Source organism: Podarcis filfolensis (genome assembly GCF_964270895.1).
Source record: "Podarcis filfolensis genome assembly, chromosome: 1".
NCBI lineage: Eukaryota > Metazoa > Chordata > Lepidosauria > Squamata > Lacertidae > Podarcis > Podarcis filfolensis.
This window is the reverse complement of record NC_139604.1, coordinates 92,039,018-92,054,696: the sequence shown is the minus strand read 5'-3', so window position 1 is coordinate 92,054,696 and position 15,679 is coordinate 92,039,018. Positions and strand designations below refer to the sequence as shown.

Sequence of the window (15,679 nt, the reverse complement as noted above, 5' to 3'; positions counted from 1 at the left end):
GCTTGGATGAGTGACTTTCTCTCACCTGCCTTTGTACATCATGTTTGTGTCTTGCCTTTCCTGAAGAAGCAGGTGAAATGACACAATATAGGGCATATGATCATTAGCTATATTAAATTCTGAAATAATATGTCTAAACAAGCCTACTAAATCACAACAGTGTGAGCTTATCCATTTCTATTGGAAGTGTATCACACTCAGTCCAATAAGCATGCAAAGAATCTCATCCAAAAACCCCATCTGTACTCTCTAAGAATCTTGCTTCAAATGCAGCAAGAAGTTGTGTATCTACTGACAAAGATATTAATATGCAACACGAAGAGCTGAGTGTATTGATTAGAAGACAGGGAGCCAATTTTAGCTGTCTAGACACTGCAAATATCAAACCTCTTGCATCCTCCTTCCGTACCACTTCGCGAAGATATCCGGTGGGCCGGACTACAAGAAACAAAAACTCCATTTCCCAGCATGCTGCGGGAGAGTGAAACCAAAACTCTCCATTGGTTGGGGGCTTTTCTCCGCTTCTAGCCGGCAGCGACGGTAGTGATTATTCAAAAATAGCTCCGGGAATGGGATATCATGGCATCAAGTAGCCAGGAAGAAGTAAGGTAAAATACCATATGATTCTGCAGTAGTTGTTTAGCAAACCTAAGTTGAAATCATAGTGCACGCTTCTAAAGAGAAAAATTTGCTCTTAACCCACCTTTAAGTTACCTTGTTTTCAGACGTAGATACAGCTGGTAACATGTGAGTGGTAACATGCAGCGATAGATATGAAGTGTTATACTGCAATCAGTGCTTTTTTTCTAAGGGTACACGTACCCCTAAACATTTTGTGAATCTAAGTTGGGCCTCATTGAGAGGCAGTATTTCAATATGAGTAGGAAAATGAGAGTACCCCTAAACATTTTTTTAGAAAAAAAGCACTGGTTATAATTGTAAGAGAGTATTTACACAAGTAAATGAAAAATTAAGAATAAGTGAAAGAAACAGCTAGAAGCTCATGTTTAATATCTGTCTGATAACAAGTGATTCCAGTGTTACAGAAAAGAAAAGCAACAGTTTCTTATACCAAAATATTGCTAGCAGGCTCCATTTATATAACATGGTAACTAGAAAACAATGACTAGAGGCTACTTTTGCACAGCACACCCTTTATAATGGACAATCTGAGGTCGCTTCTAGATGACCTGTTTATTATGATTTATCCTGATTTGTCCACACAAAGTTTGCAGGAAGGTTATACATCGTCAGCTGTTCAGTATGCATTCATTCTGATTTTTTGTGCAAAGGTTAGATCAAGCCATTGCTACCCCAGACTTTCCAATGCCTTTTCCCAGCACTTTCCTAAGCACAAAAAGTCTTTTTGTTGTTCTTGTTGTTGCACTGCAGTGCCAACTTCACTTTAATTGCACAACCTGAAGTTGCTGGTATGGAATTGAATTCTACCCAGAAAACAGCAACCATCTGGAAGCACCCTGAATTTATGCTAACATGGTCACCATGAGAGGGATGCTTATTCATTTTCTCAGAATCACCTTAAATTATACTGCATTTTTTTTCCTAGTGTCGAAGAGGAGGCTGTGAGCAAAAGCAGTTTTAAGACATGCAACCAAATTGCCTTCTACAGGTAAGGAATGTGAGTGTTTATCACTCTTAAAGGCACATGACTAGTGTGCTAACACCACATTGCAAACCATAGCACTAGGAAAATGGAGGGCTAGATTCAGTTATCCTGGTGCTCTAGGAAATCCAGGGAAGGGCTCCAGCTAGCCTGGCAGCGCCTTCCCTCCCATCCTCCCCGCCCCCATACTCCCTCGCACTACCCCCAAATCTGGAGGGTTGGGAAAACCCCTAGCACAGGGGTGAAGAAATGGGATTATTTCATCATCTGGGAAGCAGAAATGCTTGCGCTAACAGAACTACAGTGGTACCTCAGGTTAAGAACTTAATTCGTTCTGGAGGTCCGTTCTTAACCTGAGGTACCACTTTAGCTAATGGGGCCTCCCGCTGCCACCACACAATTTCTGTTCTCATCCTGAAGCAGAGTTCTTAACCCGAGGTACTATTTCTGGATTAGCGGAGTCTGTAACCTGAAGCGTCTGTAACCCGAAACATCTGTAACCCGAGGTACCACTGTGCCAGAAGTGCATAACATTATATTCTTTCCAGAGTTCCAGGACATTGCACCAGTAAAACAGTACTGTTTGTCGACATCAAAACTTCTTAAAAGATTTCCAGCATATCATAATGGAGAAAATACTGCATGCAATGGTCACACCGCTAAGTATTTTTTAAAATCACGAATACAGTTGGTTTTGTAAATAGTGAGACGTGCTTTGCTGCGGAAAGCTGTACCAGAGAATTGAATAGCATTTTCAATTTTCAGCTTAGGTAAAGGTAAAGGTACCCGTGCCTGTACGGGCCAGTCTTGCCAGACTCTAGGGTTGTGCGCTCATCTCACTCTATAGGCCGGGAGCCAGCGCTGTCCGCAGACACTTCCGGGTCACGTGGCCAGCGTGACAAGCTGCATCTGGCGAGCCAGTGCAGCACACGGAACGCCGTTTACCTTCCCGCTATAAAGCGGTCCCTATTTATCTACTTGCACTTAAGGGTGCTTTCGAACTGCTAGGTTGGCAGGCGCTGGGACCGAATGACGGGAGCTCACCCCGCCGCGGGGATTCGAACCGCCGACCATGTGATCGGCAAGTCCTAGGCGCTGAGGTTTTACCCACAGCGCCACCCGCATCCCTCACTTTTCAGCTTAGGATGATATATATTAACATATATATGGAAAACCTTAAGTAGATAGTTGGTTCCCACTGTTACTAGTTCATGAAGCTCTGAAAACATGTAAATCTGGGCAGCAATACCGTTTAAGCTGTTTTGGAATCAATGCGGTTTAAGTAGCCTAATAGTGAGCAGAATTGCACCCCGGATCATTAAATAAGTAATTTGATTGTGCTCTCTTCTTTATCCTTTAGGCGTCAGAAACGTTTATGTCCTGGGAAGTCCTTATACCGAGCATTGCTGGATACGGTGGAATTATCCCACAGCCGTGTCAAATTCCAAATAGTCAGTGAAGAATGCAAGGTTGGCATATAGTCTGAATGTCACTGATCAAGAAAAAAAATGAACACTTTACAGATTATTGCTTATGTAATATTGTACTGATAATATTTACCCAGATAATATTCATTTTCTTAGATAATGTTTACTCAGATATTTACTGATGATATCTCAGGTAATATTTACTCAGTTTTGAGATTCTTGCATGACCAGGGAACTACCGATCTCTTGTGCAAGTGAGAAGTTAAAGCTTTACTTCCACAGCTAATTAATTTTACTCTGAGATCCTCTGAAGAAGTGGGTTCGTTTATTCGTTAAACCAATTTGTCTCCTAGCTTTCCAAAGTTTGTTACTGAAATTGATAAAAAAAAGTTTAAAATGTTAAAACGTTGATTAAAAAAACCCTATAGGCCACAGATAATTGAAATAAAAGACACAGGGTGGGACCCAGTTGTTACCCTTGGGCTGGATTCAACTAAATAGTTGTGCCAGCGGGGGCCTGCACAAGTCCCATTATCTCAATGGGGCCTCTCCCCTTGCCCTCCTCCCATGCACCACCCGGATCAGCTGGCAGGGCAGAAGAAGCCCCAGAATAACACATGGGAGGAGGAGAGGGAAGATGGTTCCATCAGGCAAACAGAAATGCTTGCACTCTTTATCACTACTTTAAATTCTGCTTACCGAAAAGGAGGTGGGGCCATTTTTGAAGATTCCCTTCACTTCTGCAGTCTCCCATGGCACTCACCACCCTGACCTAGAGAGTCCCGCAACTCATTGGAGCTTAGCTGCAGTGGGGACAGTAAATGTTTTCCCTCCTGTTCCAATAGCAGATGCTTCCACTGTATCGGAACATCACCAACTGGATTCCACCCACAGCAATTTTGATGCATCCCCTGTCTTAACATTTCCTTTTCAGCACATTAACCCACAGTGGTGGTGCTGTAAAAAAATGTCAGTTGAGGTAAGGCATCAAGATTGTGTTTTTCAAATGGATCAAGTCCAAATACTCTTAACATTATTATAATTATTATTTTAAAGAACAGGACCTGGTACAGATGCAACATTCCTAAACATGGTTATGGGCTTAGGGCCATCCTGTGGGTCTAACTGCTCCTTCTGTCTGTCTCTCTCTCTCTCTCTCTCACTCTCACTCTCACTCTCTGGCACATTAATGCTCCTCTCCCCATCCTTTTTGGAACTAACCATATTACAGTACTACCTCTGCAACAGGGTAAATGCTAACTGAGGATAGCTTTGAAGCAGTCTAACCATGGTTAGACATTAGTTTGCAAACTTCGGCTTAATCTACCGGTAACTACGATTAAGCAACATAAGTGATGCACATGATCTCCCAGCTTCTTGACAAGTATACAATTAATCAGTTATCTCAGATCAGTCATATATTTCTTTCTCAAAAGCAATAATGCTAAAGTGTGATAATTATTAATAACTATTTTCTCCCCTGCTTTGCCATCACATACTCAAAACAACTCACAAATAAGATACTAAAGCAAATATAGAATGAATTAAAAAGAGTGTAAACATTACAATATTCTCCAAAGGTCTGTGGTTGGTTTGGACTTCCATTTTTATATGCTTTATCTTTGCTGCTGTGCAAACAGATGCATGCAAGAGGGGATTAATTGCCTTTATTTCTAGTGACCCAAAACATGCCAGGAGAAACTCTTTCTACCTATTATGGTAACTGTAGATATCTGAATCAATGTGATTCGTCAGCCGCATGAATATTCTAATTGTTTCTCTTTTTCTGCTTATCCCCAGGAACCTCTTTTAGTAGAAATTTCTGAAATAGAGGGTAATATTTTCAGGCTTAAAATTAATGAGAAAGTGCCATTCAAACCAAGATATGAAGTCCCTGATGTTCTCATTAAAGAACCTGTCTGCCTCAGGTAAGTGATGAAGCAGAATTTGCTAAATAAGATGGAATCTGAGGACACATGTATGTGATTTGGGCTGTAATCCGTGGGGTTTATTTCTGAGTAGACATGTATAAGATTGTGCTATATTTTCAGTGACATCATAACTTGAGTTACCTCAAAATCCAAGGGTGGGTTGTTGCTCCACTCACCCTTTCATTTAATGTGTAGCTCTATATGGCCAGAAATGCATATAAGTGTGAAAAAGTCATTTATGCCCTGGGAATGAAATTAGAAGTTGATGTTTTTTGTTCAATTAGAATTATCAGTTTCTTAATTTGCAGCTGTTTGTATTTGGGAACAAACTTTCAAAGGTATTATCTGTGACTGCCATTTTCCCATTTTCCAGTCTAACAGTATTGCAGAAAGATGCAGACAAACTTGTATTGACTTGTGCCAATGAAGACCAGCAACTGCACGTCACTGCAAAACCTTTTCAGATACAGTTTGTTTGCAAGGGTGAGATTGTATGGAGTACAAACTCAAATGGCCTGCTGTATTTTGAGCACCTCCAGCCAGCCCCGCAAAGCAGGTATGATATGTCACTGTCTCCACAATCCAACTGGAGTTAAATTATCTTGGGATGCAGTCCTAAAACTCTTACTAGTACATATTTGTAGGCAAGTCTATATATAAATATAAAAACTGATCACTCTTTTTTTGGGGGGGCGTTAATTAGGAAATCTACATCGCAAGAAGAGAAAGAAGGATCAGCTAATTCCTCTAAGGTAAACTAAGCTTTTATTCGTACAGTTTTGCCTTATGGATTCTCCAAAAGACAAATCAGTCCTTCTAACTGGGAATAGTTAGTTTAGCATTGCTAATGAATTCAATAGGCTTTCTTCCAGGGTGGTGGAATTAGGACTGTGGCCTTAGTTGGCAGTTGACCAGAGTCAGTAAAACTGCAACCCTAAACACTCTCTTGTGGGAGTAAGCCCCACTGAAATCCATGGATCTTAGAGCTGACATGAATACAACTGCCCTGTAGCTTAGATTTGGATAATTTTTATCCAAGCAGGAAAATCAAGATGACTTGGGTCTCTGGGAAGAAAAATTTGGCAAATTTTCAGACATCAAAGCTAATGGTAAGTATAGTGTCTTTCAATTTTGCTTGTAATATCTGTAATATATGTGTTTGTGTGTCATATGTTGACTGGATCACTTGCAAAAATAACCTGGCACTGTTTGTTCTGTAGCCATTTTTCCATAGCCGACATCTCCTCTGCTTGTTATATGCTGTGGTTCAGATTGTGTACATTTAACTGCAGGGGCTGGAAATGGTGAGCACATATGTGCTAAACGCATTGGTCTTGTATACCTCTATGATTTTTGAGTAAATCCAGTTTTAGCACCATCAGGATATAAGCCACTAACTGTGCATGTATATAGCAGGTGACAAAGAACCTCATTGAAGGGCACTTGTGTACTATCCCTGACATTTTTACACAGCATGTGTTTCCAGAGCGATTTTCTGACTTCATACTCATGCCATTTGTCAGGGATTATTGAGCTGTGATTCCCAAATTGCAGGGGGTTGGGATATTTGCATCCCTTTTCATCCCTTCCAACTCTACACTTCTACGATTCTTCTTACAGGTCCCAGCAGTATAGGCTTAGATTTTTCTTTACATGGATTTGAACATGTCTATGGAATACCTCAGCATGCAGAGACACTTCTCCTTAAAAACACCAGGTAATTTAACTGGGTATGCATAAAACGCTGACAAAATGGCAGCTTTGCCCAAGTCTCTCCCAAACTGAGATTAGCCTCCTTGTTGAACTTTAGGCACACCATTAAGCCTTTCTTCTTCCATTTTCTGTGCATTGGTTTTATATGTATGCTGCTTAGAAATGTGAGTAATTCAGTGGTATTTTAATGTATTGAATCAAGAAATAAATGTATCTTACTCTCTCCTTTTCTCAGTTTTCTTCCTCCTCTTTCCCTTAGAGATCTGCTGCCTCCTTCAATCTTCAGGCCTCTGATTCTCTTGCCACTGCCTGCTCTGTTCTTTTTCTTTAGCCATCCAAGGTGCTTCCAGCTGGGGGCTTGATCCTGTGAATGGGTCATATAGATGTTGCAAATGGGTTATTGGCAGCAAGTGGCAGCGGGGCGGGGCATGCAGGATGGCATTTTGATTTTGCATAGGTGCCAGGTAAAATTGGCCTGCATGAGAAGCAACCCTATATGAGGCTTTCCTCAAGATGGTGTTTGAGGACACTTTTCCCCCCTCTGCCACCTCCACCAATCAAATCTCTGCTACCGTGCCCACGGCTTTCTTATGCCATGCTTCTTCTGCACCCTAATTTTCTTGCCTCCCAGGCCCTCATCTCAGGCAGCTTCCTAGTCCTCAGCAGCATCGGTTCCATTTTTCTTGACACAGCTTCCCCTTTACCAGGTTGTTCTCAGACATCCTGGAGTTTTTGTTTGGTTTTGGTTCTTGTTTTTTCAAAAAATAGAAAAGAGGATGTTGCTATTGGGTAGTCTATAAATGTAAAAAATGCTACTTTTTACTCACAAAAGCTCAATTCAATTTATTTATTTACGGCTATTAGCCCATAAAATATGTACAAACATAAAAACACAGGGACATAAAAACAGATATATCTGACAACAGGAGGTGAACACCACGATGCAAGGGTGGGTCATTGAGCAGAGCCAAGTGACAGCTTGGGGCCAGGAGAGCTCCAAGGGACAGATCACAGATAAGGAAAACTGAAGACGAACTCCGACATGCACTCTCATCGTAACAGTTCGATTAGTTTTGATGTTGTTGTTGGTTTTTGGTGGTTTTTGAGTGTGAGATAACCGCATTCAGAAATCTCGCCACCTGCAGAGTTACAGAAGGATCTGTATCCTGCAAAAGCAGTGCGGCGTGTGACTCAACAGGCCTGCCAACCAAGCGCAGTAAAGCAGGACCCAGGAATTTAGCCCTGGCTACGCTATGTAGGGGACAGTTGAACATTATATGTGAAAGAGATTCAACAGTTTCCCCGTCACACACACATAGCGGAGACACCAAACCCTTAGAAAATCTGTGGTTCAGCAGGTTCGATGGAAAGACATTGAACCTTGCACGAATAAATGCACGTCGGTGTGGTACTGATGAAAGAGATGACATATATGATGGAAGGCCAAGTGGTGGGGTTATTCCGTGATACCTGGGGGAGCAGACACCCCCACCCCTGGCGAGGTTGTGTTGATTTTCAATGTCCGCTAATCTTTGCTCAATAAGGCTTTTGGCTGACCGTAAGTTCATCTTTAAGGAGTCCGCTGGGGAAATTCCGATGCTCAGAAGTTTGGCATGGATTTTCCCTACCCACGGATTGACAAAGACGTCCCGCCAGAGGCACTGAAAAAGGTAATGGTCGGGAAGCCTATGCCAGCTGGACAGCCAGTAGCCAAAGACTCGCTTCCAGATGACAGTCTCCAATGATGCAATCCTTAACTCCAGACGTATGGCTGCGTTGCTCACACACATGGGGAGTTTCAGAAGGCGACGGAGAAACTGATTCTGCAATGTCCCCAGTGATGTTAAATTGGACCCTGGGGCCCAGAGCGGGGCAGCATAACAAAGGGTGGAAACCACTTTTGCGTGGTATACCTTCAATGCAGAAGGGATGTGAGAGGCTCCGTCGGCCGCAAGAAATTGGAGTAGAGTATAAAGTATTGTTTTCCCTTTGTTTAGTAAATACTGTATCTGTGGCTTCCAGCTTAGATTGTAATGAAAAAAGACTCCCAGGTATTTAAATTTGAAAACCTGTTCTAATTGGACTCCATCTAACTTCCAGCTGTAAGTTTTCCGAGACCTGGTAAAGACCAGGACTTTAGATTTCCCATGATTAATTGTCAGATGGTTAAGTTTGCAATAAGCCGCAAAAATCTTTAGAGCTCTGCATAAACCAACTCTAGAGTAGGAAAGGATCGCTGCATCGTCGGCATATAGGAGCAAAGGGCAGCGAAAATCAGCTAGGCGGGGCGCATGAATGTTGGCTTGAGACTCGTTCAGAAAGAGCTTCATATCGCTGATAAACAGGTTGAAGAGGAGTGGGGCCAAAATGCAGCCTTGGCGCACACCTCTATTTATTGGGACCTCGTTGGATAAGTTTCCCGCCGGTGTGAGTCTCACTCTAGCCGACGACCCATGGTGTAATTGGGTTATAAGCCATAACAGCCTTCTATCTATGCCCCATCTCTCTAATTTCTTCCATAGGCAATTTCTTGGGATACTGTCGAAGGCAGCCTTTAGGTCTATAAAAGCGACACATAGGCGCCCCCGACTCGGGGCAGAATATTTTCTGGCAAGATGATACATGATTACCATATGGTCAGAGGTCGAATAATTGTTCCTAAAGCCCGCTTGCTCATGGCCAATCAAATTTGAGTCGTTTGCCCAATGGGACAGCTTGGACAGCAAAAATTTTGCATAGATTTTCCCGATGATAGACAAAAGGCTGATGTTCCGATAGTTCTCCGGGTCAGCAGGGGGACCCTTTTTATGGACTGGCACGATCACGGCCTCCTTCCATGACCTAGGGATAAGCCCCGTAGAATTAATTGCATCAAAGACTTTGGCCAGAATTTCAGCCCACCACCTCGGTTGCGCAACAATAGCCTCAGCAGGGACTAGATCCGGCCCGGGGGCTTTGCCCGTTTTCAGATCTAATATCAAGTCCATTATCAGGTCTGGGTCAGTGGAGGGCCACAAAGGTAGATGGTCGGCTCGGAGTTCCGTGGATGAGTTGGATTCCTCTGCCAAGGAGAAATATTTACTCAAGAATTGTTCCCATGTGGGCGCAGGGATAATCGTCAGTGGGTACTTCCTTCCTCTTTTGTTTATCAGAGCCCAAAATTCCTGTGGTCTGCGGGATCTCGAGGCCGCAATCAAGGCTCGCCAACGTTTTTGATACCACTCGCGTTTGGCCAGCTTTAAAGTCTGTTTGTATGCTCTTTTGGCTTGTAAATAGGAAGATGGTAGAGCCTGAGCATTAGAGTTTTTGTATTCATTATAGATGGAACGAAGAAGGGATCTTGCTTGTTTGCAAGAGGTGTTAAACCAAGGGGCCCCAGCACTGCAATGCGCCACTTTCGCCTTTTGAGGAGGTGATGTAAAAAAAGTGGTAAGGTTTGTTATAAGAAGGTTAAAAAGTTTCAAAACCGAATTGGAATCTTGTAAATCAGTAGTTATTTGAGGTAAGTAGGCGTTGATTTCCCTGTGGAAGAAAACCTGGTATTTTTGGGCCACAGCCTCCGACCATTTGATCCCTCTTATTTTGATCGATGATGAGGTTTCCAGAAGGACTGAGTGTTTATTGTCATTCTGGCACCGGAACAATGACAGAGTGGTCACTATTGGGAGGTGATCACTGAAATGTTGGTTTTCAACTTGGAAGGAAAGTACATTAACGGCCAGATTTGCGGAGATCAGGAGGTAATCGATAACACTGTTAGATGTTAGTCCCAGGTGTGTGAACTCCCCCGGTATATCGGGGGGGAAGGTGCCGTTCAAAAATACTAGATTCAGGCGAATGGCCATTTGGTAAAGGGTCACTCCTGCTTTGTTTACTCTGTTGTCCTTTGAAGTTCTAATTCTGGCATGTTCCAAGTCAAAATTGTCCAAACATGGGGAAGTCCACCATTTGGACTTGGTTAGTAAGTCCCAATTTGTGGCAATACGAGCATTAAAGTCTCCCCCAATTAAGGAGTACGAGTTAGGGCATTTAGTATGACATGACAGTAGGTGATTTTCAAATGATTCCCATCTCCAATCAAGATCAGGTGCTGAGCCTTCGGGGGGGAGATAAACATTAGTAATTAGTAATGAGGACTTCCCTTCTGTGATCAGTCCAGATAGAGCAAAAGGCGGGGAAGCCCGTACCAGAGTGAATTTGGCGCGAAGTTGGAGTGAAATCCCAATCAAAAGGCCCCCTTTGGGGCGACCACCTTTCAAAGAAGGGGAGGCCGGAAGTGTTAGAAGATCAAAGCCGTCTATGGTAATCTCTTCCTCATCCCATGTTTCTTGGAACAGAATAATTTTAAATGAATTTATGTACTTCCTGAATTCGGGGTCTGATTTTTTGGTTCTCCAACCAGCAATGTTCCAGCTAAGTATTGATAATGTCGAGTCCTTGTGCTGTCCCGGTAATTGTCACTTTGAGTTGTTTAATGGGTTCTTGGAGGTAGAACGAGGACCCATAAGGAAATCGGTAATTTTAGTTTGTGCGGATAAGGTCTTCTTCTGTGTTAATTGTATCGATGATTTGGTAACATTAACAGGCAGGAAGGGCTTTGCCGGGAAGGAAGAATTAGGCAAAGTTGGTGAGGTCGGATGCTGTTCATTGAGGTGAGTAGTAACAAGTCTTTGATGGGCTACACTAGTAGATCCGTCAGAATTATCAGTCTTAGCCAGGGTTGCGCTAAGAGGTGTTCCAGCCATCACTTGTAGTTGCTGCGCAGATGGAGAGGAATTATCACGCAGATGTGTTAAAGGACATGAACGTGAGGGTGGTGCATGCATAGTCATTTCCTGGTGATCTTCAGGCAGGGTAGATTCTAGCTCAGGCATTGAGGCAAAGGAGTCATCAACTTCCATATTTTGATTGGGCATAAGATCTAAGACGGGAGTATTGAGTTTATCAACTTCCTCCACGGTAGGATGGTGCTGTTGGTCAACAGGTGACTGCTGATTCAGATCAGTAGGGGGTAACAAGGTAACAGGTTGAGAAATTATCAGGGCATTTGATGGAGACGCCATGTGGGACGTGGAGCGCCTGCTCTCCTCTCTCATCGGTATAGAGGGGTCCCCTTGCGATAGAAGTCTTTGTTTGAGTAGATCCAATCTATCGAGAATAGCCTGCTGTTCTTCTGAAGGGAGTTTTCCATAAGAGGAGATAAGATTTCTCTCTTCAGGGATATTCCAATCTCCGCTTGCAATTGGATCATTCCTCAACGTAACTAGATGGGCACTTGGGGTCGCAGGTGGAACAGGGGATACCCGGCTAGGTGTTTTTCCCGTTATTATAGGGACAGAAGAAGGAAACGAGCGTTCATTGTCAGTTAAGATGTTGGCAAAAAGAGGTTTAACACTCGTGTCCTTAAAGACTCTAGTTGTTACAATCTCCCAGGGTGCCAGCCGATCTTTTTGTCTTGCAAGAAGATGTGGGATCCTTGCAGACTGGAAGGAGAGCATAAATTTCCTTGGCCAGGGCGTGGCATTTAGGGGTGCTACAGATATAAGATCTATCTGGAAAAAAGGAATATTTAACAAATCACGAAGGTACCCTTTAGCCGTCCTCAGGTTATTCCACCTAAGACTGGGGGCGTCACGGGAAAAAATGGATAAACATATTTTGTTAGGTTGAAAAATCAAAGATTGCTTATTCCTTTGGAGCAGTGGCAGCCTGCATCTTAGGCCCTTAGGGAGAGATTTCTGATCAAGTTGTCTCTTTAAGGCACTTACAAGCTGCACTGGAGATTGATGCAAATTAGATAGCTCAGTTGAGGAAGGTAGATGAGCCAGAAGGGCCCGTGAAAGTTTGTTCAGTGACAAAGAAATCCCCTCCAATTCCTTGAAAATGAAGCTTAAAGTCCTGATTACCAGTTGTATTTGATCAGGTACTAAATCATGGGCAGTTTGCCCTAATGCTTCCCGTTTCAGTGACGGAGGGGTAATTAAGGTGTCAGGGAGGAGGGCTTCCCTATGGCTTCCATCCCCCGCTGAATCAGCCAGCTTTTCCAACTCTCCTTGATCATACAGAGGCCAGAAGCGGTTGTATGTTTCGACCGCAGAAACAATTACTTGCTCCGTTTTGCTGTTATTGATAGTAGATGGTGGGGGAGATTCAAGCTTTGACTGCTTTGCTCTTGGAGGTGAACAACCTTTCTCAGCAGATCTTGGTCGCTTGCCATGACCCATTTGTCGCTGTCTCACTGACTACGGAGGTTCAAAGTAGAGGTAAATGGAGACAAAAGAGAACTTATCTTTTATGGCCGCAACTCCTCTGCTACTCCTCCTCCACTGCTCAGCATAACCCAATCTTCAAGGCGGCGTTACTAATCAGCAGAAGGTTTGAATATCCTTGTTGATACGTATTGGCCAACCATAGAAGTAAAACGATTAAAACTTCTAACAGAGGTAAAATGATTTAAAAGTCAATTAAAAGCAGCTAAAAAGACGGCTGTAAAAGGCTATAAAAGGCTATAAAAGGTTTGTAATCCGGAGGGTTCATGAAGGAGAAGTTGTTACAGCCGCCATCTTCCTACAGACTCCCGGCGAAACTCCCTCACAAAAGCTGTATCCGCTAAAGAAACAGCTTTGTGTACAGTCGTACCTTGGGTCTCAAATGCCTTGGCTCCCAAACAAATTGGCTCTTGAATGATTAAAACCTGGAAGTGAGTGTTCCGGTTTTTGAAGGAGTTTCAGAAGCCGAACATCTGATGTGGCTTCCGATTGGCTGCAGAATGCTCCTGCAGCCAATGAGAAGCCGTGCCTTTGTTTTCAAATGGTTCTGGGAGTCAAACAGACTCCCGGAACGCAGTCTGTTCGAGAATCAAGGTATGACTGTATTAGCAATTTCTCACTGACCTTTTCAAGCAACAACAACAACAGCAACAGCAACAACACTAACAATTTTATTATTTATATGCTGCCCATCTGACTGGGTTGCCCCAGTGGTGTTGTTAGAACTTACCTAAACTTCTGTGTTACTGCATCAGCTCAGGCAGTGGCAGTGGAAGAGTACTAATGCGCAGGTAAATGATGAAAAGGGACATCAACGGAGGAGCCCTCCTCCCCTGTAAAGCCACATCAGTAGATCCTTGCACATGGCATTCATATCTCAGCAAAGATGCCTGAGAATGCAGAGTGAAAGCGGGACAAGTTGAACTTGACCTTTGCTTTGTTTGATGAGCTCTTTTCTTCCCCGATAGTTCCACCCTAAGCAAATACATCTTTTGCCAAATACCTCATCTAGGAAAAGAAAAGGAAAAAAAACCAGTTCTGGGGATGGTTTTATTTGGTCCCTCATCCCACACCTGTTTTCACACCTTGCTTTATTGTTCCTTTCAGGGTTGCTGTGGTGTTTTGTGCTCTGCTAGGTTTATAGTATGCAAATAAGCTAATAAAAGGTACAGAGGTGTCTAGGGATACCTAGACCAGGAGAGATCAGTGGGTTGCAGTCCTAAGCATATTTGTTATGAATTGGATTTCCCTGAACTCACCTCTGAGCAAACATGCTGAGAAAGGCGCTGACAGCCTTAAACTGGAGCAGCAGTGATCTCACCGGGAGCCAGAATTGCATTCAGCCAACTATAAAAAAAGAGCGACAGAGATTACAGTCTGTATTTATTCAAATCCCAGTTCTAATTGTCATTGTATAACATGCAGAGTTTAAACAATACAGTATTCACCTCTGAAGTAACAGTGATCTGAAGACTATGGTACAATCCTGTATATTTCTTTATTATTAGTATTGAAGGCAAGGTGATTCACAAGAAAAGTCCCTTGCGATTTAGTGCCAAAAGTGGGTGGAGTTTTCAGCATGGCTTTGCTGTCTGTCTGCTATCCCGTCTCTCTCTTTTCTGGCAACCCCCCCCCCCCGAAAAAAACCCTCTCTTTTTGCCTTCCACTCTTCGTAGGATTTGATGATTTAGTAGCACCTCTCTTATGGGGCTGCAGTGATTTGCTTTACTCTCCCTTATTTGCTTGTTCAGAATCAGGGTTGGGGAAAGTGCTCTTGTTCCCTTTTAAGGTCCCTTACTAGGTCATCTTGGGAAGTAAATATGGACATTCAGGGGTGTCCTCTGGGAATGTTGTTCCCCAGCAGTGTAGCTTGTGCTCACGGGGAAGAGCAGTGTCACCTTCTCCATCCTAGTGCCTTGGAGGAGCCCCATTTCCCATCAAGTACAGTGTAATGCACTCCAGTTATAGCATAATAAACCATTTCTATGGACAGCTGCTTCCACTGGTGCCGTTAGCAAGTATTAAATCTATAGCCATCAGTCCCTTGCATTGGACAAAAACAGAAGCAGTGTCTACATCCAGCATCAGCAAAGTGCTCTGTGCAAACATCTTGTCTGTCTGTTCCAGCGATGGTGATGTCTACCGGCTTTATAACCTGGATGTCTTCGGATACAAAGTTCACAGCAAAATGGGCATTTATGGTGCAGTGCCCTTGCTCTTGGCTCACAAACCCGGCAGAACAGCTGGGATCTTCTGGCTGAATTCCTCAGAAACTCTGGTGGAGATTGCTACCAAAGCCGCAATGGAGGTGAGACCAGCGCTGGAATCTAGCTCCTGCATGGAAGTGCTTCTGCAGTGCATGGGCGTTAGTGTGACATTCTAGAGAACTCTGCGAGCAATGCAGAATGGATGCTGAGTGGGCCTCCTCTCACCTCTGCTGGGGCACAAAAGGCGGAGTGATGACAGGCACCTAGAAACACACCATGTGGGACCTCCATGTGTTTCAGAAACCATACCATTACCTTTTTCTGATTGCTTTGTTTGACAGGTTTTGTCCTCCAGAACTCCAGAAACTTCAAAGCAGAGAGTGCTTCCTCAAACTGATGTGCGCTGGATGTCGGAAAGTGGGATCATTGACACTTTCATCCTAATGGGGCCCCAACCCTTTGATATTTTTAAGCAGTATGCACAACTGACAGGTAGTGTCTTACAATA

General features: G+C 43.4%; 1 protein-coding gene across 4 annotated transcripts in view; it reads left to right on the top strand.

Annotated features, from left to right (window-relative positions):
• Positions 1–412: 412 nt before the first annotated feature.
• The window catches only part of GANC (glucosidase alpha, neutral C), a 35,048-nt gene continuing 19,781 nt past the window's right edge, over positions 413–15,679 (top strand). Inside the window, exons 1-10 of one of the 4 annotated variants that reach the window (XM_083606510.1) lie at positions 413–608; positions 1,568–1,630; positions 2,985–3,093; positions 4,852–4,979; positions 5,356–5,538; positions 5,686–5,734; positions 6,022–6,091; positions 6,603–6,699; positions 15,092–15,272; positions 15,513–15,663. In XM_083606510.1, the coding sequence (XP_083462636.1) occupies positions 580–608; positions 1,568–1,630; positions 2,985–3,093; positions 4,852–4,979; positions 5,356–5,538; positions 5,686–5,734; positions 6,022–6,091; positions 6,603–6,699; positions 15,092–15,272; positions 15,513–15,663 (1,060 nt within the window). In that variant the 5' untranslated portion in view covers positions 413–579. Of the gene's footprint in view, positions 609–1,567; positions 1,640–2,984; positions 3,094–4,851; positions 4,980–5,355; positions 5,539–5,685; positions 5,735–6,021; positions 6,092–6,602; positions 6,700–15,091; positions 15,273–15,512; positions 15,664–15,679 lie in introns of all 4 variants that reach the window. The other 3 variants (XM_083606513.1, XM_083606511.1, XM_083606512.1) reach the window with 3 other exon arrangements.